This window comes from Netta rufina (genome assembly GCF_964035555.1).
Source record: "Netta rufina genome assembly, chromosome: 5".
Lineage (NCBI taxonomy): Eukaryota > Metazoa > Chordata > Aves > Anseriformes > Anatidae > Netta > Netta rufina.
The window spans coordinates 58,052,643-58,077,412 of record NC_140128.1 but is presented as its reverse complement, the minus strand read 5'-3'; the positions used below and the strand labels follow the sequence as shown (position 1 = coordinate 58,077,412).

Genomic DNA, 24,770 nt, shown 5'->3' with positions numbered 1-24,770 from the left:
GTAAAAGGCAGAAATTCAAGCTGTGTTTGTTTTTTGAAGGGAGTTTCTAAACTATGCTATCTACAAATGTTCTTTATTCTCCAAATCTAGGAATTGAGTGCCATCGAATCTCACGTAAAAGTGTTTGAGAAGGATATTGTGAAAATGAAGACAATCCTGTCATCAGAAGATCTATTGGAATTTTCTCCTAAAGACCAACTTAAACACGGGCAGGTCAGTGAAAACTCCCATAAAAGCTTTTTTTCCCCTATATATTTATCCATAAATTACTAGTTGTCGCAAGCATAAGACTATTTTGTGACTGCATACTACAATGAGTAAGTTTTTAACATATGATTTTGACATGTTAGTTGAATATGTTACACATATTCCAACTCTCAGGTCAAAGGGTGAAAGCATTATTTCAGTCATGATTTCAGCTGCATGACTACAGTAGCAAGTAGTGAAATCCAAAAGGAGCAGATTGGTAGGCAAAGTAGTTCAGAGGACCTGATGTCTGTGCTGAATGTGTCTTGGGGGCTTACTTTGGACTAGCCCTCAGTCTAGTCCTGTAGACTGAACATCCATTAATGGTTGGGAGTGTTTAGATGCTCTTCTGGAGAGTGTCTTCTGCTATAGTTTCATCTGAAAGGAATTGAGTCTACATGCTCCAGGACAAGTGTGGAATGTAAACTCTAAGGTAAGACTGTTGGGATATCCCTTCAAGAAGAACAGTCCTGGTCTGGCATAAAATATTTGAAACAAAAGCACTGTTAAAAACATGCCAATAGACAGCTCAAATATGTAACTAAAGCACACAATTTTAGACATACTTGACATATAAGTACTTCAATTTTTGGAAAATTTATGATCTGATTTTCAGAAAGACACTCACTGCTCATGATTCCACTTACCGTCAAACAGTAAGTAATCTGAAAGTCTGAAGATCAGGCCCTATATTCCAAAAATTGAGGCAAAATGCAGCAGATGCTTCTAGAAACGTAGGCTGGAGTGACTCACCACAAATCCATTTAACGCATGCAGAGACTTCATTGCAAAGATATCTTGGCCAGATGGTTTTTCTTTCTCTGTTTGAGTAAAATAAAGCAAAGCGTTATGGTATCTGTTCTTTTATATCACCTGCAGTCCATATTGTTAGTTGACTGAAATGCAAAAAGCATGGGTTCAGCATCAGGGGAGAGAAAAAATATGTTACCAAACCACTCAAAGCTTTATTATTCTTAGAACAGTTTTGTAATGACTGCATTATATGGAAAAACTAAAGTAATATTTCTTCTGGAAAATAATGTTCACCTACTGCCTTATTTTAAATTGAAGCCTGGATAGTATGCAAATAACAAAAGAATTCCTGACGCAGATGCTTATGAGTGAGAGGATAAGCATCTATGTTCTAATTGCAGCTATTTAAATTAAATCTTTTTGAGAGGAAATCAAACGGAAGTATTAGTAAGACCTAGGTATGTCATCAGGATAACCAGGAAGTTGTGAGTTGGAGTTGCCATTCTGTCTTTGCTAAGTTGATCACTGAGTCTTCCATAAAACACATATTGTGGTGTCAACTTAGGCCCATTTCCGATCATGCAAAACTGAGAAAGTTGATTCTAAACTATGCATCCACTCAGTGTAGTGATATGAGAAGCTGACAGGCAAACTGGCTTCAGAGGCTTCTCCTGGCTTCCATTCCTGTTTGTCATCTTCTCAGCTGTGATAAGACGTTTTATAGGATGTTTGGAAAATGGTTAGCTTTATTATATGACATTTCATGACTGGTTTGCAGTGCCAAAAAGAAAAACCCGAGCTGCCTAGGAGCAGCAGAAGGATTGGGCCATTTTTTAAACTGTTTTCACTGCCAAAGATTCATTAATTTGAAATGATGCACTTAGTAAAATAGTAACTGCTCTGAATGTGACCCTTTTTTTGTAACTGAGCAAGCTTTATGTATGTATATGCAAACAAAGCAGAATTGTAAATGTAAATGATATCTTCCTCTTGCTTTTGACAGTCTCACCATGTATTTTCACTTATTTGTTCTAGGTTTTAAATATTCTTCCTTCTTATATGGGAAACTCACTAAAGAAAACTCTTGCACATCATAACAAAACTGTGAATTTTCCGTGTTGATTTTTTTCCAACTGTAACATCCATCATCTATCTTGTATCCTAATAGGTTATACTTGACCATGTTGGTCCTATGCAGAAGACCATTGTTCATATCCAGTCCTATGAAGAAGCACTTCAGCTACCAGGGATGAAAACACAACCTTTCTCAGTCTTCCGAAAAGCAAGACAACTTTTGAGAGAATTGAAAAAACTAGAAAAAATAACTAAGGAAAAAAATGAGCTACTGGAGGTAGTTGATTTGTATCCACTTATTTTATTACCATTTATTTATTTATTTATTTTGAAGCTGTCACCTAAAACACCTTTATTTTATAATCATTTTGATCACTAGGTAATCTTATCTTTACAGGCATATAATGCACCTACTGTATCTTCTATGTAATGGCTTGGGGCTTTTTTTTTTTTGTTCTGTTGTGTTTTTTTCTTCCCTGTGTAATTTGTTGCTACAACAAGCCAAGCCACACTAGTTACAAAACTCAAATGAATTTCAAGACTATTTCAGTCACAACTGATACTATTTGTTTTACAATATTATAGAAAAATGAAAGCATTGCTGTCCTACAAGTCTTACAACTCAGTCTTGCACTACTAGTGATTGAAATCCAGTGTTACTTGCAGGTGCTCACATCATGTTCAGGTCTTTTGCAAGTTTTAAGTTTTCCAAACCTACAGCAGACTGCTTTAGAGCACATGACTTCTTACTAAGCATTTCGGAGGCCAGGCAGAAAAAAGTGGGAGCTAAAATGTGAATCTCCATCTCTGTCTTTGTGAAATTAAGGCATTCAAAGAGAAAAAGTATTATCAGGCAGAGTCAACGTGTTCATGAAGGGAAAATCCTGTCTCAATAATTTGACCTCCTACAGTAAGGTCACCCGCTTAGTGAATGAAGGGAAGGAAGTAGATGTAATCTTTCTGGATTTTGGTAAGGACTTCAATACTGTCCCTCACAAACTCCAACTATGAGATCAGCAGGTTCATACTACGCTGGGTGATGAACTGGCTGAATGGCAGAGCTCAGAGGATTGTAATGAGTGGGGAAGTGGAGACGGCAGTGCGGGTCTCTTCTCCCTGGTAAACAAAGACCTAATGTGAGGGAACTGCACAAAGCTGCACTGAGGCAGGTTCAGACAGGACATCAGGAAAAGTTTCTTTACCATGAGAGAACAGGCAGAGAACACCAGAACAGGCTTCCTAGAGCAGTTGTTGATGCCTGTCAGTGTTCAAGACATTTGGATAATGTCCTCTAAAACGTGCTTTAACTTTTGGATAACCCTGAAGAGGTCAGGCTGTTGGACTAGAGATGGTCTTTGAAGGTCCCTTCCAACTGAACTATGCTATGCTATTCTATTCTATTTGAGAACGAGGAGGAAAACGCAGGCATGCTACATACTTGCATGCATGCTACAGACATGCACACCTGGAGTTGAATAAAAGTAATGACTCTGTGGATCTGTATTAAACATTTTGGGGTTTTAGTCCATATAACTTCTTAAGTCTGAAAAATAGATGTAGTAAAATACACACGTTTCTAAGAAGGAGTTACCAGATTAAATATTCAAGAATTTCAAAACACTTTTAAGCCCTTGGAATCAGGGTGCTTTGCAATTACAAAGTATTATCATGAGACTCTTAAGTCATTTATATAGAGCATTAGGTCAAGGTTTGTATTTTTCGCCTTTTTGGAATAGCTGCAGTCTTTTTTGCTCAGCATTTGCCTTTATCTTACACGTATGCAACAATCTGTAGCTGAGTGAAATTTCTTTGTAAGAAAACAGATTGGAAAAATTACAATTCTTGGCAGCAGGGATATCAAACTGTGCAAAAAAGACTTTCCAGTCCTATTGAGTGAGTCGAAGGCAGCAGTACTACAATAAAAGTCTATCACCACCTAAGACACAACAAAGGATAAGCCTATTAAAGGATGGCATTTTTTAATGCTCCATTATAAAGGTAGTAAGTATTCTGAAAGGAAACCAAACTGGAGGCAAGCTGCCCATGTAGATCTCTTTTTTTTTTTTTTTTTTTTTTCCCTGAGGATCAGTGTGACATTTTAGTGTTTGGATGTGTTTGCACATATTTGCTATCCATGATGCAACAGGATCTTGCACTAGTAACTTCTGTATAAGTAAGTTGTAGTGTAACACCTGAAAAAGTTTAATGGAAACAAAACCTGTAATAGGGTCTGCAAATGCTTCAGGGTGGGATTTTAGGTGGCTTGCATGTGTGTTGAATGTTGCCTTTTTTTTTTGTTTTTTATTGGCCAGTCAAGTACCACACCTATCACTACCTAAATAATGCCACATAATCGCAGACTGGCCGAGGTTGGAAGGGACCTCTGAAGATCATCTAGTCCAAACCCCTGCCAGGCAGGATCACCTAGAGCACACTGCACATCAGGAAGAGTACCTGAAAGTCACAGCAGCTTTATCAGTTTTCTGTGCAAGGGAGTGGCAATATTTGCATATTTGATGTTTTACTATGTTCATTTCTTAGTGCCTGCTCTCACACTACTGACAGGTGGGCCTTTTCCATGGTTAGGTCTCAATATGAAAAGTAAAAAGCAAAATTTAAGCATGAAATAACTCAAGAGAGAGGCATCGCTTCTATGTAGGCATGATTTATGTTCTATTAAGAAAAGGATAAATAATTTTTTTTTGCCTTTTTTGAGAGGGAAATTGGAGTCTGTATACAGAGTAGTATTCTTTAGTTAGTCAAAGAAATTTGAGATATTGCATATTTTACTTGTTATTGAACAGTCATGTGAATGTGGGAGTGCAGGGATGTGTAAGGGAATCTCTCTTTTGGAAGGACTTTTAGTTTCTCATCAAAATTGGGCAGGAGAATGCCTACTTTTTTTTTTTTTCCCCTCTGCCCTCTGATTTTTTAGGTATGGCATTAAAACTAAGACCATAGTCTACAATTAAATATCTTCCTCTTAAATTTAGCATTTTTTAAAGCAGGGAAAATACTTCTTTCTTCCTTTTGAAACCTGTAAATTAAAAATAAAATCATGCAGAATCTTACTAGTGTGTGTTCTACTGGGAGGGATTGTTGTTGTTGTTCATAGCCAGAAAGACTCTTTGCTCTGAAAGGCCAGGTCTGTGAACGCTTTGCAGACAAGGTTACCAGCCTCCCGGGCTGTAAGTTTAAGCCTGTTGGTAATTGCATTTTCTTCTTCACCTTTTGCACCTGAGGAATAGGCCATAGATATTCGTTGATTCACAGCCCAGAGGCTGGAAAACAGAACCACCAAATGTTTTGTGAATTGAATGCGTTCACAAAATATTCTCATCTGTATAATTTCTTTGTTACCTGCGTGATTGTGTCAGGCTGTGGCTGACAAACATTAGCAAGGTGTGTGGGGAGGTTGCTGATTTCTGCATGAACAGTGAAGCATGGGGGTTGATGAGATTTTTCTGTCACTGTCAAATGAATAAAAGTGAATTTGGCAGTTGTTAACACGTAGTAGGCTTTCTCTAAGTCATGTAAGAAGAGGAAGCTCACACATAGTGGAAATACTTATCATTTTATAGGAAGTATTCAAATTTTTAGAAACCATGGTCGGCTTATCTCCTGAGCTGCAGTTTCTGCCTGGCGTACAGCACAGTTCAGTTTTGGTCAGTGCAGAACTAGCTGGCAGTAAAGACTTGAGCACCACTGAAAAACAGGTAGGCTTTCTCATTTGATATGAAACAGAGAACAATGGCCAAACATGTAATTTCTCTTTATTTTCAACCTTTTCTAAATTGTAGTGAATGTGATTAAATATGTTCCATTTTGCATTTTAGATTCAGTCATACTCTAGAGTAAGCAATAGTATGCTCCGAGGCAGAATTCCCCACTGTACTGCTTATGAATAGAGCAGAGCTTGTCTCTAGCAAGTGAAGAAACTTTGTGAGGATGGAGTTCTGCAAAGTTAGGAGGACAAACACGGTTTCTTTTAACATGTAACTACAGATGCAAAAGGGGCTCAAGTTCTCTTTCGTGCAAGTTAGTTGCATTACTGACTAGTTTGTTTACATCCAAGTAAATTCAAAATTATTTAGGATGATTATAATTCACAGGAAGCTTTAAAGAAAACAGAAGAATGCGAGCAAGAAATTGAAAAGCGGAAACAATTCTTAAAGAACCACTTGGTTGAAATATCCCATGAAAATCAACCTCTGGCTCAGAAGACTTCTTATCCAGAGGTGGGTTTCATTGTTTTCTCTCTTATGTCTGTTACTTTTCCTAAGGCTACTCCTGACAACAAGTAGCACTGAGAAACAGGAGTGTGCTTCCCCTCCCTGCTGCAATCAAACAGGCAACTGAATACCATGGTGTGACTTCACATGCATAGGTTACTATATATGAGGAGATATAATATTAGTTTGCAAGTTGGGCACGTCTTTCATATTATATTCCTTGTTGATTTTGATATGCATCTGTACCCTTGTCAACTCCCAGTGAAAATCTGAAGTAAAAAGTGAAAATTTTGGTGAAACAGTATGCAGTGCTGTTGTTTTCCTGTGCTCCTTATCCAGCTAATGTGGCAGGTCACGTTACTGAGGTAGCAGCTTGGGGTAGTGCATGAAGAGAGCACTGTGTCCCTTTCTGATCACTGACCATGCAGTGGTACTTCAGGTGATTCCAGCTAGGGTTAGATTCTTTAAACTCCTTTCCTTGTCCTCGCTGACATGCTGTGTTTTCATCAACTGATAACACGCTGTTTTTCTCCCTGCAGTTGGCTGTTTTCTGTAATGGATGAATTGCTTATTTAATGCAAAAATGAGATGTGTTTTAAAGACAGCCCTGCAGAAGTCAGGAAATGACTAATTAAGTATAATAACTATTTATAAAGTACCTCTGAAATGCTCAGCTTTTTACAGTCAGTCACAATAAAGTTAATAAACATACATTGTACTTGCTTAATAACTATAATCACTTGGTAACTCCTAAGTACATAGCTGCTCTGCTCTCAGGTTGGATGTAGGAGACTTGATGCTAGTACTAAGCATGACTCATTTCCTGATTCTTACTTGTTTTTGAATTTGAGTATAGGTCTTTCTGCTTAATATCTGTGTTTTAGAAGAAAATCTGTTTCACAGTTGTAGCATTTCATTGATAGGATTGGCAATGGAATTGCCCATCTTACTGGGGGTCTTTAAATGTGGAAGTGATGTCTATAAAGATTTGGTTTCTGAGGAGGTTTTATTTTGGCTAGTTAAGTCTGCAAAGAAGTAGCTGGTAAATTTATGGTGTAAAGTCTGCTTCTGCAATAAAGCAACAGAAATACTATTCTTAGTGAACATTTATAAATATATGGTAAATTATCATACGTGGCCATCTCTTCGTTCCAGGGACTTTTTCTTGCTTTTACCTCTGGAAGATTTCACCTTGTGTTTTCCAGTGTATAAAAGGAAAAAGCATCATCTGAGTAGATTTTCCACAAGCTTTGAAAGTCTGTTGGGTTTCCTGCCTCCACCTTCCTAGTCATGCAGCCATGCTAGCATTGCTGACAAAGGAAGCTGTGGTTGAGACAAAACCAGCTGTCTTACTGCTTTCATCTGTCACAGATTATTACTTCTTTAGCTTTATTCACACTATGATAGAGCAGGCTCTGGAATCAGTGCTGTTATTATTATAAACCTAGCATCAAAGCTTGCTCTAATGGACTGATTCGAGTCTGCATTGGGATTTTTAGCCACTTCTCAGTTTTGTGGTCAAGCCATAGTGCTTCAAAGAGATTTAGCACTTTCAGTAATGAAGGACGTGAGGCATTTCATTCCTTGTCCTGTCTTGGTTTATTACTGCTTGTGCTTTCTTTGCTTACCTGGTGACCAAGTGGAAAGGGAAGGCCCCTAGCAAAAGGCTCTAGAGCAATAGTCATGGCCAAGGGGGAAAGCAAGACAGATTTATTTTCCTCTTTGTTAGTGCAGAGTTACTTGAGTTATTGTTTAATCCCTGCAGAACATTAAATATTTTCCTTGTACTTTCTTGGGACCATTGCTCCAGTATTATGTTCAAAGACATGGAAAAATTCTAGCCCCTAGCTGTGTCACTAAAACCCTCCAAATGGTTTATATTTGCTTCTTTTAGATCAGCTTCTGCAAAGAAGACTCAGCCCTGAATTACCCCTAGCTGTATTTGCTCTCATCTAGGCTATCCCAACTGTTCTGTGTCAGGTTTCCAGAGAAGGTACTTGGAAGAAACATAACCTGCTTTGACTCACAGAGTAATGTAACTCAGCTGCATTCCCTCTGTCCTGAGGGAAACTCGTATTCCCATGGCTATGCAAGACCTAGTTAAATTTATTTATCCAGCCTTTCACATTTGTTTCCAGACTACCAACCTACGCATTATAGCTAGCAAGTGCTGTCCTGAGCTGAATCTGTTGCTGTTGTTTTGTATGTGTCTGGACATCTCCTGCAGTGACAATGGGAAATTGTCCCAAAGCCCTGAGAAAGGAAAAAGGGCAAATAGACCCAGACCCAGTCCCAGTAAGATGTATCACAAGTGTCATCTGTTACATTACCATTTGGTTAACTAAGAGAAATGTCTGATTACAAATGTTGTTCCTCTTTAGGGAGAAATGGAAGCTGTAAAAGAAGAAATCATCAAGCTGTGTCAGAGAAAGGAAGATATTCTTACTGGGATGAAGAATTCAATGTCTGGGCTTCACCAATGCTTACAGCAAGAAGTGCCCGACCTAGGAGATGAATCCCCAGCCTCTGAATTTGCACAAACTGACTCAATTGGGACTACTGTTTCTGATCAGCAGGTAAGTTGAGAACCATGTTGTGATCACTTACCCAAGAGATGATGAGGGAAGGTAAATAGCCCTTCTTCATCCAGAAAGACAAGCATGTGACAGAGCTGCATCCCTCCAGCTGTGAACCAGTATTACTTCTCCTCTCCTTTGTGCTTTTGAATGATCCTGTAAGGACTGGGTATAATGCATGTCTATGAGAAGGCAGGAAAGAGGTGTGCCTTAGGTTATTTTTTAGCATGAGCAGATCCAACATGAAGTTTACATTAAGCAATCAACAGCAAAATGCTAGGTGTGTAGTTTTATTGATAAGCAGTTGTTCTGGAATTTTCAGTAAATTGTTTCATGGAGCAAAATGAACTTTGTCTCAAATATAGCTGTGATATTGAAACATTAAAGCATAGCCCCAGTTTTTGGAGGTGCTTAGTACCTGCAGCTTTCAATTACTTTAATGCAGGGTGGCAGATGCTCACTGCTTCTCTAAAAGTGGACCCCAAGCGGTAACTTTCTTTTAGTTTACAGGCAGAAGAGAAGAGGCTTTTACTGTTCTTGTCATGAATAATTAGGCTGTCCCTTTGTGTGTATTTTGTAGTTGAAAAAAAGAGGAATGATGTTTCTTCTGCCTTGTTTAGATGAAGAGTCAGAAGACTATTCTGTCCACAGCAAGGTGAGGTCAATATATATCTTATATATACAGCTGTTTATGTGTGGTACAAGATTTTGTTACACGACAGATTATGAAAAATGTGTAAGTCTGAAATAATTTAGAACAAATGGAAGCCAAGTTTGTCACACCAAGAAAATATGCTGAGAAACTGTACTCGAGTCAGCTTACCAGTATTACACAGGAACTCATTCTGCAATGTGTGATCCTGCTTTTGATGGGATTGCTTATACAGTAATACCCCTTTATGCAAGTGTTAGTGGCAAAACATGGGCCTCCAAAACAATGTTTATATGTGGGTTTCCTTTCAGACAAAATTAGACAGCCTCTGAAGTGCTAAAATTAAGAAAAAAAAAAAGAAATAAAAAGAAATAAAAATGTATGTTTGAGCTTAAGAATAAAAGGCATGATCAAACTATTGGGGAAGAAGTGAAGGTAGGGAGAGATTTCTGGGATAATGGGAGAAGCTGGGAAATACTGCTCAACAGGTTGCTGACCTCAACAGGTTGAGGACCAAGGCTAGGAGTAAATTTTCATGCTGACATTAATAGCTTTTGGAAAAAAGAAAAAAAAAAAATCCATGAAACTCTGCAAACCTTCCAAGAGGGACGAATTTTTGCAAGTTGTTCAAGTGAAATTAGGAACGTGCAGAAATGCTGACAATATTGTAGCCTAGCTACCTGCTCATTACTGATGCAAGTTTTCTTTGCATACTAGAGTTGGGAGTTGTTTTGTTTTGTTTTTAGGGGACAGGACAGGAGAAAGATTGATTTGCTGGTGAGGTGTTTTGTTTGTTTGTTTGCTTTGGAATAACATGAAAAACATGAGAATACTCTTAAGGTCTCTGGAGAAACCTATCAGTGTCACCCAGCTGCCATTCATCTTCAAGCAAAGCTTCAGAGCAAGGCAGAGGTGGGATTTGGGAGACACAAGATAGATAAACAAAGCAGAAATAGAGCCAAGTGTTAGTAAAGATTTGCAGTACTTTACATTGCCTGAAGAAACATATGAGCTTCCTTTTCACAAGCTAATGCTGAGCTCTTGCTGCTTTCAAAGGGAAGTACAGCCGCAGAGACAGATAAGAGCTGTTGGCCTTCAGAAAAAGATGGTGAAAAGCATAAGGAAGACAGCACAAACTCCTGGTCTTCTGGTACCTTGTCAGATGGTGTTTCACAGGTAATGCACTCAAGTTTATCTCCACAGGGCAGGAACTAATCTTTATGGAAAGGATCTGCACAAGTCCTAGGTGTTGAAGTCTTTGAAGTAAGAGACTGTAGAATTTCAGGATGACAGCCTTACTGAGATAACTCCCTCTTCTGCAGCAAACTAAGTTTTGCCTTAAGTGTTCTTTCCTATTGCACATAAGAATTTATTGAAACCTGACAAAAACACCAAAGATAGTGAGGCACATTTGTTAGCAGCAATTCATTTCACTAACTCCTGGAAAGGCAATCAAATGTGCATTTTGTCAGGGGATGATTTGTGGAAGAGGTTCCCTTTGTACATGAAAAGATCATCTAATATACCATGGGTTGAATGGCATGGCTGCTGCCCTTTGAGGCTTCTCTAGCACAACAAGTCAATAATGATAAAAACATTTCCCCTGTTGTCTCTGACTCTACAGGATGCTGCTGAGCTAATGGGATCGTGCAATAAACATGGCGAGGAAACGTCTTTGCAAACTCTGCAGAACGCTGAAGACCCTGGCACAGGAGAAGAAAATCAAGCCATGGTGAGTTTGAAGGCCTGAAGTAGGCTGAACGAGGTGACCTTCGGGGCTCACTGCATAACCCAGCTACGAGGCAGAGGCCCTGTTCGGTTATGATAATGCTACTGGAGTTTGTGGCAGGATTAATGATATGGTAAGATACCTACAACCCTTTATGGGCCTCTTTATATTGCTGCTTAGGATGAAAATGAACAATACATTTTGATTTGCTCCTTGAAAACGAAGTTTACTGGGCAACAAGATGGAGTATTTTCAGGAGTAAAGATGTTGGCATTCATACAGCCATGAATGGAAGGGTTTAAATGATAAAGATCTGGATCAACTATGGGATTTTTAAGTGTTAGATAAAGGAGAAATTAATGAGAATTAGACTCCCATATGTTGTTGTTTTGTGGAATGCAAGCACTAGCTTAAGGATTTGTGGGCAGCAGCCTATTAGTTATATGCAAAAGAACATGTGGGGACAGTCTTGAATAGTCCAGCAAGGCCAGGAGCAGCAGACTGGTAGCAGAGCAGCCTCAGCTCTAGCTCTAGCTGGGTGTAGAGCATGGAATAAGCTAGAATTCATCATTGCATGAGGCAGGACCAGGCTCCCAGGTTATTTTGTCTCCCATTGTTCCTTAATTGCTTCCATCAAACTTACCCTTTATGGTAAAAAAAAAAAAAAAATAAAAAAAAATAAAAGGGGAAGAAGTTTAGATGTAGAGCTTAGGGATATGGTTTAGTGGGGACTGTTAGCGTTAGGTCAGAGGTTGGACTCGATGATCTTGAGGTCTCTTCCAACCTAGAAATTCTGTGATTCTGTGATTCTGTGAAAAAGAGATGGGGGGAGAATCTGAGATGTGCTTTGTTAAAACATTTCACATTTCTGCAATGGTACATAGCTAACTATTAATAGCAGTCAGAAGCTGGGTGTTGGTATTAATTCTGTATTCACATTATAAGCAATAGCGTTCTGCCTCATGTGAGTGAGTATTACATATGATGTACCTGTACACATGATGTCTCTGTGTCCTTCCTCTCTGCTGTGCGACAGTGGTGTTGGTCTTTGCATGTGCAGGACATCTTTAAGCTCCCTTTGCAGACAAAAGAGATGTAGTCACTGCAGTCCCCAAGCACAGAAAGTGGTCCAGCTGAGCTCTCACTGCTCCTTCATGTTTAGCTGAGCTGCACTGAGTAAATCTGAGCTGAGTGTAATGGGAATTCAGACACCTGTATTCAAGAGACTTAAATCTTCAGGTGAACTTTTTGGGTATCCAGGCATCTTACAAGACAACATACGCGCTACTGGTACCTTCGTGTGCCACAACTGTATTTTGTCAGCCTCTTGTCTTCAGGGACACCTACAATCTGTGGAACCCAGTAATACAAAAGCTGAGCAGAGCAGTGTCTTGAGATTGACACAGCTGCTGTGGAGAGAGCATTGTCAGGTGGTGAGACAGAGTCCTCCTCTGCTTCTGTAGAGAATGCAGAGAAGGGCTCCCTTCCTCAAACCATGGCAAACAGCATTTTTGCCAGCAACATCTTTACCATACCCATGTGTTGGTACACTGTGCTATTTCCATATGCTGTACAGCTCCCTACAGGGAGTGATTTTTTTGTTGCTGTTAGACGATTTATTTATGTGATCAATTACTACTTAGAGACAGGAAGACATTTACTTTTATAAATACTAAATTCATTTGTTTTCCCTAGAGATGTGGTTAAGTGTAGAGATATATGGAGATGGTTATATTTCTGTTCTCTGTTTAGAGCTTAAGTGCACACTAAAATTAAATAATTCCCACTATCCTAGTGATTGCTAAACAATACCATTTCCCCCCTCCTGGCATGTTGTCCCTCCTATGCAAATTCAGTTAGAGCAGCCTAAAACATAATCTAGGATTCAGAAACATGTTTGAATTACTGTGCGTCAGCTGAGCTTTGGTGACTGTCCACTGCATGTCCTCTGTGGTCTCACTCTTGGAACATGAACATATGATGTGTGCATGAAGCTGAACATAGTTACACCTGATTTTTTATTCAACTGATTTGACTGTATATCTGAGTCTCTATTTTTGTAAAGGAAGGGAATAAAGTTTACTGCAGTAACAGTGTCTGCCTGGGGAGGGGCAGAGCACACCTAAGTGAAAACTAAATGCTTATGTACATGTGTATGTCATGCACAGTATCACAAATGTTTAAAGTTTGATTATTTTTTGGCATTATCAAAACACATTTACTTTAGTGAACCAACATGTTTTGCATGTCTCGTTGAAATAAAACAAACAAAATATTCTGCCCTAACTGGCAAAATATTTATGATCTAAAATAAACAGGCTTAGAACTAGTCAGAAATTTCAGATGGAGGTTGAAGTAAACTGGTACTTCTTTTTATACCTTCAAGCACATATTCCTCAACAGACATACCTAGGCCGTTTCCATGATCTGTGCACTCAGATTTACTATGCTTAATGGCACTGTCACAAGATATATGGGAGATAAATAAGAAAAGTAATTATTAAAGTAGGGCACTGATAGCCGAAACATTCATGTTGGCTCTCTTATTTTCTGTCAAATCTCATTTTAACATGAAGGTTGTGCACTACTACCGGCCATCTCATTTGCTTGTGTGTATGCTCTAGAGCCTTGGGAGTGTTACAGGTTTTGTAGTAGAGGCGCTGTTCTCCACTGACTTATTAAGTACTTGCATGTGTTGAGGTATATACAGACCTGTATAACCTTCTAAGCAACTGCTGATATCTGCAAGCACTTTAGACTTCTTATTATGGGAGTGTAGGATTCTGCTTCTTAAAGGAGTGCAAATCAGAAGACAGAATTACACAACATATACTTAAAATACAGATTTCTTTTTCGGTGTGACCTAGAGCCCAAATAAAGCACATTCATTCGACTGTTGGAACCAAATACGTACAAGTGACTTCTAAGCGTTGCACAACTGCTTGCTTTGCAGCTGTAAACTGCAGCACTTTTACATCTTACTCCCTCAGAAAAACATCTCTCCTCAGGGGAGAACTGGTTAATGGTGAGTCATCTCGCTTCCTGTGCGCCCAGGTATACCTGGGCAAATGCAAATCGCTGCCTGGAAACCTGTTGCACCAGGTCCCAGGATCACCTGGCTGCCAGTTTCCCTTTCTTTTTTTTTTATCTTTTTTTTTTTTTTTTTTTTTTTTTAATACTGGGAAGACGGTAACAGAGTTGGTTCTGAGCTTTGTGAATGTGAAAGTTAAACATTTCTCACTGGTAAGGGAAGGGGAAAAAAAGGAAGAAATAGATAGATAACTGTGTTTTTTCTTGTGCTTTGCTTCAGACTGACACGCCTCCTGTCCTCAACGCCACCCAGTGCTCTCCAGGGAAAACAGGAGACTCGGAGGAAGAGGTGGATGGCGGTAGGCCTGAGCCGGAAACAATCCTCCAGGTGTGCCAGGCCCAGGTTGCCGAGCTGGAACAATGGCTAGACAAAACTAAGGTGTCCCTGGGGTCAGACCCCCAGACCCCCAAAATGCAGCAGATGGTGGAACTGCAGCTTGGTGATTGCCAGGTAAGACCGAGCCGTCAGTTTGCTGCTGCCATCCAAATGAGTCACCCTTCCCCGGGATTTGTGAATGCAGAAAAGCTACAGTTTGCTTTTCCTTCCCTGCTTAATCGGCTTCATTACACTGTGCACAAGATAGGTAACTGCTTGGCTTCAGTTTCAGGTGCAGCTTTCCAACAGCTTAGTTTAAATACCTGTTTTTAGGGTTGTACACAGTGGGATCTTTATGTATCTTGGGCATGTAGGTAGAGCTCCGAGTGTTTTTAAAGCTTTGTTTTTATTTAGTTTATTTTTGGAAAGATGACTCAGAACAGTTTAAATCTTTGATCAAAAGTCATGTTTTCATTGGCCTCTAGCATGATTAATCGGCTAGAATGAAGGGTTTTGTTTTGTTTCAACATTTTCACTTTTGATTTTTGTTCGAATGATTTAAAGACAAATGTAAAATAACTTCTGAACTGTTAAGTTCTTATTTTACACTTTAGGCCCCCAAAGGTACCAGCATAGGCGGAAAGGTAGAGATTTTTCCCTTACCCACTCCGTGTGGCAGTGGTATGTGGAAGTACAACAGGTATGTGGAAGTGCCCCTGGTCTATGACAGCCTCTTGCCCCAGGTAGCCACAGAAGGAAAGGCGTGGAGTTACCTGTTGGTAGAAACGGATGGAGCAAAACAGAGCTGGCATGAGGGGCTGGAGTGGGTGGGAGTCCTGGCACAGCTATTTTTCTCTGGCATGCAGATTAAAAGAAATTGTGCACGCCAATTTGGATTTCCCTCTGGTGCCAGGATGATATACTTATCTGCTTCAAGAACTGAGCCTGCCTAAAGCAACCAGATATACTCTCTGAAAAGGAGCCTGTACCAAATTTTAAATTACTAGAAGATGTGTTCAGATGTATTTTTGTTTGTTTGTTTTAATGGGGAATGAGTCCATGCCAAGAAATGCCTCTGGGTTTAGGCAGCCAGGTGCTTGGCTGCTGAACTCTGGGAATTAGGATGCTGAGTACACTAAGTAGCTGGCTGTATCTTGATCCCGTTCAAGGTTCATGTCAGTGTAGGTTTTGATATGGCAGTTGCAACCAGTAAAAACAAGCATGCCTCAGGCAATGGTAGGCCCTGCTGAATTCCTACTGGGTTTTAACAGTTTGGCTGTGAACTTGTAGGGGCAGAAAGGAGGAAAAATGTTTTTCCAACCTAGTCAAGATCTACAGAGAAAAATGCCCATTGCACAAAAGAGGAGCAATCTGTAGATATAAACATATGGTGTAAATCAGTTAATTTGGTGCAGTTGAGTCCCAGTACCTGTCTCCTCATTCAACCTTCAAAACATGAGTTTAAAGTAATGCAGAGATTCAGTCTGATTCACAGCAGGGTGAATCAACAGCCAGATCCCAACTTTTTACAGTGGCCTGGATGACACATGATAATGTTACTATGTTTTGGTAATTTAGATTAGATGTTACAAAGAATTTCTTCACAAAGTAGGTAGTCAAACATTGGAATGGGCAGCTCGGGAAAGTGGTGGAGTCCCCATAATTTAAGAGATGTGTGGACATGGCACTAAGCTACACAATTTGTTGATGGGGCACAGTAGGTCAGGTTGAGAGTTAGACTTAATCTTGATGTTTTTTTCCAACCTAAGTTCTATGATTATCTCGCAAGAGCCTGCTCGATTTGTCCTACTCTTCTGGCACAGCCTATTTGAGGATTTGTATGACATCAGATCCAAAATGCATGGTGATAAATTCTAAGGAAAAAGTTGTCTTCTCTGCACATTGTTTGTCTGCTGGCTATGGCATTTGGGATGTGTATTAGTATCAGCCTTGGAAACAGGCTAAATCTTAAAGCATGGAGTGTCTTGAGATATTGTCTGGGAAGCTGTAAGAAATCATGTTGAAGTAGGTAAAGAAGTACCCACTGTGTCCCTGCTGTGCTGGTGACTACTGTCCTCAGCTTGGTTTGGCAGTAGGGAATGCTTGTCCCTCCTTTTAGTTGCTTCATTGAAAGCCCAGTGGCATTTCAGATAAAATGGTCACAGAAGTACTTGTAGTCTTAAACTAAGTTAATAGGTTATCAATTCATACAGCTGAGACATGGACGTCACATTTCGTTGATTCTGTGTGGTGGTTTTACCCAGCTGGGCAGCTGAGCTCCACCACAGCTGCTCTCTCACTCCTCAAAGGGGAAGGGGGAGAAAACATGAAGCAAAGGGCTTAAGGGTTTAGATAAGGATAGGGGGAGATCAATCACCAGCTAATTTCGTGGGTAAAACAGACTTAGCATAGGGAGATTAATGTAATTTATTGCCTATTACTAACAAGCTCCAGCAGTGAGAAACTGAAAAGTACTAAAGACACCTTCTCCCCATCCACACTTTTCTACCTTCTCCCCACTAGTGGCACAGGGGAACAGGGAATGGGGGCTGTGGTCAGTCCCTGATGCTTCGTCTCCGCCACAACTTCTCAGTCCCTTTCTGCCCCTGCTGCATGCAGGGTCCCTCCCATGGGATGCTGTCCTTCCCGAACTGAGCCTGTGGGGGCTGCCCACCGCCACTGCTCCCACACGGCTCCGTCCCACGGGGTCCATCCCCCAGGAGCAAACTGCTCCAGCACGGGTCCCCCACAGGCGGCAGCTCCCCCCAGCCCCCCTGCTCCTGCGTGGGCTCCTCTCCACGGGCTGCAGCTCCGGGCCGGGGCCTGCTCCTGCGGGGGCTCTCCATGGGCCGCAGCCTCCTCCAGGCCACATCCACCTGCTCCAGCGGGGGCTCCTCCACCCATGGGGGGGCTGCAGCGTGGAGATCTGCTCCATGTGGGACCCATGGGTGCAGGGGGACAGCCTGCTCCAGCAGGGGCCTCTCCACAGGCCTCAGGGGAACTGCTGCTGTGTGCCTGGAGCACCTCCTGCCCTCCTGCTGCACTGACCTTGGGGGCTGCAGGGCTGGGTCTCACTCCTTGTTCTCCCAGCTGCTGTGGCACAGCAGGTTTTTTCCCTTTCCTAAATCTGCTCTCACAAAGGTGCAAACATTGTTTATTGGCTAGGTCTGAGCAGCAGCAGGTCCTTTTTGGAGCTGGCTGAAACTGGCCCATATCTAACTTGGGGCAGCTTCTGGATTCTTCTCACAGAGGCCACCCCTGCAGACCCCTGCTACCAAAACCTTGCCACATAAACCCACTACGTACTGTTGTGGAGGCAACAAGCTCCCTAAAGGGGGATAGAAAGGTAGAGTTAACTCCTTAAACCATCAAAGCAAGATTAGTGAGAATTTTTTCCATCCATGCTAATGACCTGTGAACCTTCTGTCAATAGCCAAAATTGTTTTTAGAACAGGTAACATTCTCCTTTGCAAGACTACACTTCCATACACTGGTAACATTACCTCATAATTTGAGAACTGCCGCCTTGCTTCTGGTTGATGGGATTAGACTAAATTAAAACTGTGACCCCACTGTGAACAATAGCTCAAGGATTTCTTCCTCATTTATCATAGTTTTGCATAGTTTTAGTTGTGCCTTAGACTCACAGCCATGCAACTTGACCCTTACAAAGGGTGATGTGATCAGTCTGTGCACTATCTCCTTCACCATTTGGGTGTGTTGTCTAGGTTCATCCAAATGTAGTCTGTCATTTCTGCTTTCCTCTTTGATTCCTTAGTGTCTGAGATGGTATAACTTCCAGCAGAGGCTGTTGTTTGAAACAGTTTTGTCTTTAACATTGTATAAAATGTACTTAATTGTTCAAAATAAAAAGAGACCATATAGAAAAAAAATAGGGAGGGTGCAGCTTTTTCTATTTCTACCTGTACACTTCTATTCATTTCAGACAGGGTAAATGTAAGCACTGATTTCAGAACATTATCGGGAAAGGAGTGTTGTACTTTTAAGAATGAATAATTGACTCCTGTCTCTTCTAGGTGATGTTATCAGAGATTGAACAAAAGGTCCTTTCTTTACTGGAAGATTGTGGAAACAGTGCAGGTCACCAACAAGAGACGGAGGCTCTTTCTCTGAAGCTGAAGGAAGTGAAGTGCAATTTGGAAAAGGTCCAGATGATGCTTCAAGACAAATACAATGAAGAGCAGGTAAAGCAGATGAATGCTATGCAGAGCAAGAATAAGAGTCATGGTGCTTTAATGTGCTGTAGTAACAGAAGAAGAGTTAGAGCTCACCACATGAAGCAAGGAAAGGAGAAGAGTCAATCAGAAATGTCAGACTTGCTATTATTCCAGTTTGCACTGCTGTATAATTATTTGTAGTTTGCAGTAGGTAGTAGGATTTGTAGTGAGTCTTTGAGCAATGTCTTTTCTTCTTTAAGTGCTCAGTTGGTTGAGATTTTGTGAGGAACATAGGAAAAGGATAAAAAGTTTGTAGTTTTTTTGTTCTTTATTTTTTTGTAATGCCTTTGAAATGCCATGATGTTTGTTTGTAATAGTATCACAGCTGAGGCCTTAAAGTAGTAACTAACTCTTTGAAGAACAAGTAAGTGGCACAGGCAGCAACTCAGCCAGCTTTCCAGTGCCATAGTCCCCTAGATAGATCTGGACAGGATTCCTGTAATGGTGGCAAAACAGGTTTTCCTGTGAACCCCTTCTGTGCTTGACCTCTTTGCTGAGTTTCGTAATGAATGAGACAGTAAATCCCAGCTCTAGAGCTAATTTGCACACTCTTGTGGAGTGCTAGAAGAGAACAATCTAAAAGGGAGCTGACAGGGCCCATGAGTGAGTTAGCACCGGTAAAGGCTCGTGTTGAAATATCTCCATGAACACAGACAGGTAGAAAACTGAGGTGCATGAATTGCACATCCCTATAATTTGGTTATACAATAAGAATGGAGAGTTAGCATCAATTAATCTGCCAACAGGAGAAACAAAACAAAGCCTTGTAACCGTCAGGAAGGGAAATATTAGGATTTCTGCAGCAGGTTAGAACATAGCAAACTTTCAATAAATGGAACTGTACAGAATGTTTTGCAAGAGTAGCAACCGTATTTGCACTGCAGATTCTGTGTACAAGTGGTCCAGGCCACTCCTCCAGACTGCACCTGCAGGTTCTGCTCTCTCAAGTCTGGAAGCCTTCCCAGAATGGGTCTCTCTTTACAGATTCAAAACAGGGAGAGGATTGATCCAGAGTCCATCAAGGTCCTGCACTCAAATGGTTCCAGCGTGCCCCAGCTTGCCCTTGCTGAACAGCCGTTCCTCCAGCACAATGGTTTCCAGTACCCACAGGTAATTCTGTCTGGCCAATAGTTAGGCTGCTCTACATCTGCTGTGGCTTTAGGGGAAAGTTACATATATTACTTGCTTCAATTGGCAATGTAGGATCAAATCTTTCAAGGGCAGGTCACAGACACCCCTCTCCTCTAGTATTAGGAGAGAGTTTGTGAGAACGGAGAAAGGCCCCCAATCCCTGAAACCACAGATTTTTTTTTGTCCAAAATATCTGTTAATGTTAAAAAGCTGGATGGTACCCTTGGATAATTTGTTTCTGACTGAGGGGTTTTGGTTCTGAAACTTCATCTCAGGCTGTAATATATTCTGTAAAAATACACATTTTTAGAAAACTGTTTGTTTGGTAACATCACATTTACACATAACCTGCTTGCTATTCTGATAGACATATTCTTATTTTCTTTGCTAAATGAATTCATGTAAAATGTGATTGGAAAAGCACAATCATCATTTCAGGGTAATACAGTGCACACAATTGATTTTACTGTTCATTCTGTTCTCTGTTCACAGGATCTGAAAGTAAAAGCAGCTGAGCAGAAAAGCCTTATTGACTTCATTGAATCATGTGTGGAAAAAATGCAGCTACAGTTTGAGGACAGCGTGACTCAGAAATTAGAACCAAGGTACAAAATAACAAAATCACTCCCCAAATTTAGTTATGTAAAACTGTCCGAACCAGCTGAGACTTTTCAGTGGGGCACCTTTGGTTCTTTGAAGGGACATTTGCCTTTAGATAAAAAAAAAAATGCAGTATCCGGGAGATTTCTGCAATCACCAGTCTAGAGAAATGGAGTCTCATTTATGTGACAACCTCCTTGATATTGGGCTGACTTCAGTGTTCAGTCAGTCTTGGTATCAGGCAGAACTTAAACTGAAGCATTCCCAACCAGAGGCAAGCTGGGTATCTCTGTTCTCAGCCATGCACTTGGCTGCACTCTGTTTTGGGGGCATATGCAATAGAAACTACTTTTATACAAGAAGTCTTACAAATCTAGTTTTGTTTATTCTACTTCAGTATTTGCCATTCTAATAATGTTTTCTGAATGCAGCAATGGAGAATCTGATCTAAAAAGCAAGCAGGCTGATCCCACCTTATCTCCAAAGGACCAAACGGGTAATAAATGGCAATATTTACAACAAGAGCTGTCATCAAAGATGAAATCTCCTCTCTACCAGCTTGTAGAACCTCAGGTCTGTTTAACTTCAGTAAAACACTCTTAACACTCTTTTTGCAGGCTGTTGGTTGTGTTGAAGATAGCAATCAGGGTATCTTCCTGCATCATCATATCATGTCCTTTCTTCATCAGATAATTGAAATCTGTGCAAGTGCTCTCCAGAGGAAATTGTTAATGCATACTATTTTCATTGTTGTCTTTTAATTTTACTTTGAGGTAGATAATGACTCTGGAGCTGTGACTATTAAGTATAGTGTGGGAGCATGTAGGTGAATTGTTGTAGTTAACATTCAGACCTGATGTTATCTGCTTGATTCTTTCAAGGGAACTAGGAGAGTTAGCCAGCAAGCTCCCAGCTGATTTTTGTGGATGTGCATTACGTCCCAGTTCTTGCAAGTGAGAACATTTTGGTCAAAACAATGAGACGTTCACCTAATTGCATTGTTCTTTTTCCCACTGTTAGATTACAACGAAACTGAACATGCTGCCCCGAGGCATGTTTGCTAGTGCAGGAACCCCAACTGTTGAAGAACTGAAAACTTACACTGTCCAGCTGGGAGATCTAAGCCAAGAAGCAAATGTGGTGCATGCACAGGTAATCATGGCATGTTCTAGTATTGCAAAAAACACAGGGGTTCTAGACACAAGACACTGAGAAATAAAGACAAGCATCATTGCAAATGGGGCATAGTAGTATATAATAGTATAACTTTTGCATCAATTATGGGGTATTAAGTGCAATCGGGGTAGCATTTTGAGAGGAAACATTTCTACTTCTGCTACCTGAACGCAAAGACATGCTAGTTTGGGTAATGATTATTCCTCAAACTGTGTTAAGTGAGGACCCCATGAATTGATTTCAGTAAATCTGCAGTGTTGGAACTGACAATGCAGATTGTGTTGTGCCTGTTCCTGAGATCAGAGTTCTGTAAAACTGTAACCACTCCTGATACACAGAGGGTCACTCTCAGCTTTGGCCTTGGCAGCTCTGAGTATTGCATGCATGCAACTGTCTCATTCAAGACTGTCCCTCAGTATTTCATGAATTCCATTTTATTATTATTAGCTGACTAAACCTCTAACTTTATACAAGTGAACAAATCTTAGGTGTGCCTTGAGTGAAAGCACTGAAAACTTCTGACTTGCCTTTACACAGGATAATGTGGCAGAGGAAGTCTCTTCCAATTTGGACAGGAAATTGTTTGAGCTGCTTCTGGCGATCAGCCGGTGTTTGAATAATATGGAGGAGATGTTAAACACCTCAGTCCTCTCCACTGAAGAGGCAGCCGTGCAGCAGGTTCTTTATGAGGTAACTTCCCTAGAGCATCTGGGCAAGGAAGAACCCCAATGGATTTCTGTTACAATATATATATATATATATGGCCTGATGTTTCCTCTCTGTTTTACTGGTATTACTCAGGACTAACACAACTGGGCTCTTTGGTGCACAGATTTGGGCCTGTTGCCTTTTAACAACAGTTAGCAGCTTGAGTCCCAATGCATTTTACAGACAAGACTCCTTGGACAGAGACCATTTTCACTCATGTTATCTTTATTCTAACCCTTTAGACTCTTTCTATCGAGCTGCAAAAACTTCACGCTGATTTGAGTGATAAAAAGGACGATCTTTTAAAGTCTATTACCTGCGCTGGTGGGAGCACAGATGTGTTCTGTGAGTGCTTTAGCAACTTGCAGGCGCGGCTGGAACAAACTCAAGCTGCCACTGCTTCAAGGAGCAATTCAATGAAAGCTGGGCTGGATCACAATAGCAATTATCAGGTACTCCACTGCCAAATGCACATCTTGTTTCACAGCACCTGTTAGACGTGTCAGTGTTAATGCATTTGAGTTACAAATGAGCCATCTATAATGCTCTTTCTTTTTTTTTTTTTTTTTTTTTTTGGTACTAAACAAACTTGTCTTGGTCTCTTAAGAAGCAAATTCATTTTGCTGTTTACAGTGCTGACTGCCTTAGAGGCCTTGTTCATAGTAGAAAATTTGCATGCAGAGAAGGTAGAAGTAACCTGGGTTCCTATGTATGCTAATGTACAGGCTAAAGCAAGTTTCTGTGGGAAAGAATTAGGCCAGGGAGGGGTTTGTATATTCTTTCTGCTACTTTGTGGACTCAGGACTGATCAGAGTTAGTATGGTGCCATAAACTCTGTTTGTTGTTCACAGAATATTTGTTATGAGGGACAGGCTTCTTCCCTTTTGGTGTAATGTCTGGCACTGAGCTGCTTATGGCTGTGCATTGGAGGTTGATTTAACCCTTGGTATTTACTGTTCCTTGAGATTTTGTGCCACAGTAACAGTAGCCATGGTTTTGTAAAGTTGCATTTCTGTTGTTGTTCTTCAGGAAAGCAGATAATGAAAAAGTTTCCTATAGATTCTTGTGATAGACTAAATCTTCTAGCTATTGCTGAAAAATAGTCAAATCAAGTATTCTTTCTGAAGAAAGGGAAGAATAACCTAGTCTTTGAAATACAGTTTCCACTGTTCATCAGAACTCCAGTGTGCTCATCATCTGCAAGTCAGGCCAGCTCTGTGCTGTTGAATAATAAAATAAGTCCTTTGAAGAGCACTGGGATGTTGTCTCCAAACAGGAGCAGGGCTGGTCTTGTGATGTAGAATCCATTGAGTTCCATCAGTTGGCAGTAATGGGCTTATTTTCTCATTTTCAGAAGAGAAGAATTTGTTTCTCTGTTAGTTTCACAGATCTTTACAGTCACAGAGGATCATTGTGACAGAGTAATCTCCTTTCTTATACTTCACAGACCAGAGAATTTCCCTCTCCAAATTACAGCTTTGAGACCTTAATGTGTATTTTTTTGGTTTGTTTTTTAAAGAGCAAAATCGCTTTTGCCATAAGAGGTAGCCATTTTGTTTGCTGTGTAATTTTGTCTATTCATTACTATACTCCTGATGTGTGATATACTTCTGATGTTTCTTTTGCAGAATGAAGTCAGACTACTCTATGATCAGTTAACTGAGAAAAAAGCTACTCTACAACAATGCTTGAATGCAATATGTGGCCATAATGTTTCTGAGCAGCTTCAGGTAATTTCATTCAAAGGAAAAGAAAAACTTATTAGCTAATGTTTCCAGATTTCTACAATTTGCTAAGTTTCATATTTTCTAAAGTTTGAGTCTCACTTAGGTTTCAAGAATGGGGAAAAGAGAGAGTTCAGTATTTGATACCCCTTTCTTCTTACTACATCCCAGTCCATAGCTAGACCTAATTCCAATCCTTTTAGCAGCTGGAGTGGAGGAACCAGTATCTCCACAACCTCTCAGAGCAAATAAACCCCACACTATAGCAGGGAAGAGAAAAAGTTACTTAAAATGCAGCATTTAACATGTTATACCTTTTTATTTGCAAAACTATATATCTTTTCATCATGGGAATAGGACTGCAATATTTATATCCACTCATTCAGCAGTTACGAGCACTTTATCTTAGTGTAGCATTTGACCAGTTAAGGTTTTGTGCAAAATTCTTAGGGATTAGCAGAGAATTTAAAATGAGCAGACCGCATATCCTTCCCAGAATGGTCATGAGCCGTCTATTTACTTGCT

At 40.4% G+C, this 24,770-nt stretch overlaps 1 protein-coding gene across 4 annotated transcripts in view; it reads left to right on the top strand.

Annotated features, from left to right (window-relative positions):
* Positions 1-24,770, top strand: part of SYNE2 (spectrin repeat containing nuclear envelope protein 2) — a 186,776-nt gene that overhangs the window by 95,423 nt on the left and 66,583 nt on the right. For all 4 annotated transcript variants that reach the window (XR_014618494.1, XM_084288050.1, XM_084288048.1 and 1 more), the window contains exons 61-76: positions 91-213; positions 2,168-2,350; positions 6,186-6,311; positions 8,687-8,881; positions 9,462-9,536; positions 10,590-10,709; positions 11,158-11,265; positions 14,573-14,803; positions 18,706-18,873; positions 19,891-20,016; positions 20,530-20,642; positions 21,069-21,210; positions 21,658-21,789; positions 22,351-22,503; positions 22,764-22,973; positions 24,150-24,251. Coding sequence is in view for 3 of the 4 variants with exons in the window: in XM_084288050.1 (XP_084144176.1) it covers positions 91-213; positions 2,168-2,350; positions 6,186-6,311; positions 8,687-8,881; positions 9,462-9,536; positions 10,590-10,709; positions 11,158-11,265; positions 14,573-14,803; positions 18,706-18,873; positions 19,891-20,016; positions 20,530-20,642; positions 21,069-21,210; positions 21,658-21,789; positions 22,351-22,503; positions 22,764-22,973; positions 24,150-24,251 (2,307 nt within the window). In the remaining variant the exon portion in view is untranslated. The remainder of the gene's footprint in view (positions 1-90; positions 214-2,167; positions 2,351-6,185; positions 6,312-8,686; positions 8,882-9,461; positions 9,537-10,589; positions 10,710-11,157; positions 11,266-14,572; positions 14,804-18,705; positions 18,874-19,890; positions 20,017-20,529; positions 20,643-21,068; positions 21,211-21,657; positions 21,790-22,350; positions 22,504-22,763; positions 22,974-24,149; positions 24,252-24,770) is intronic.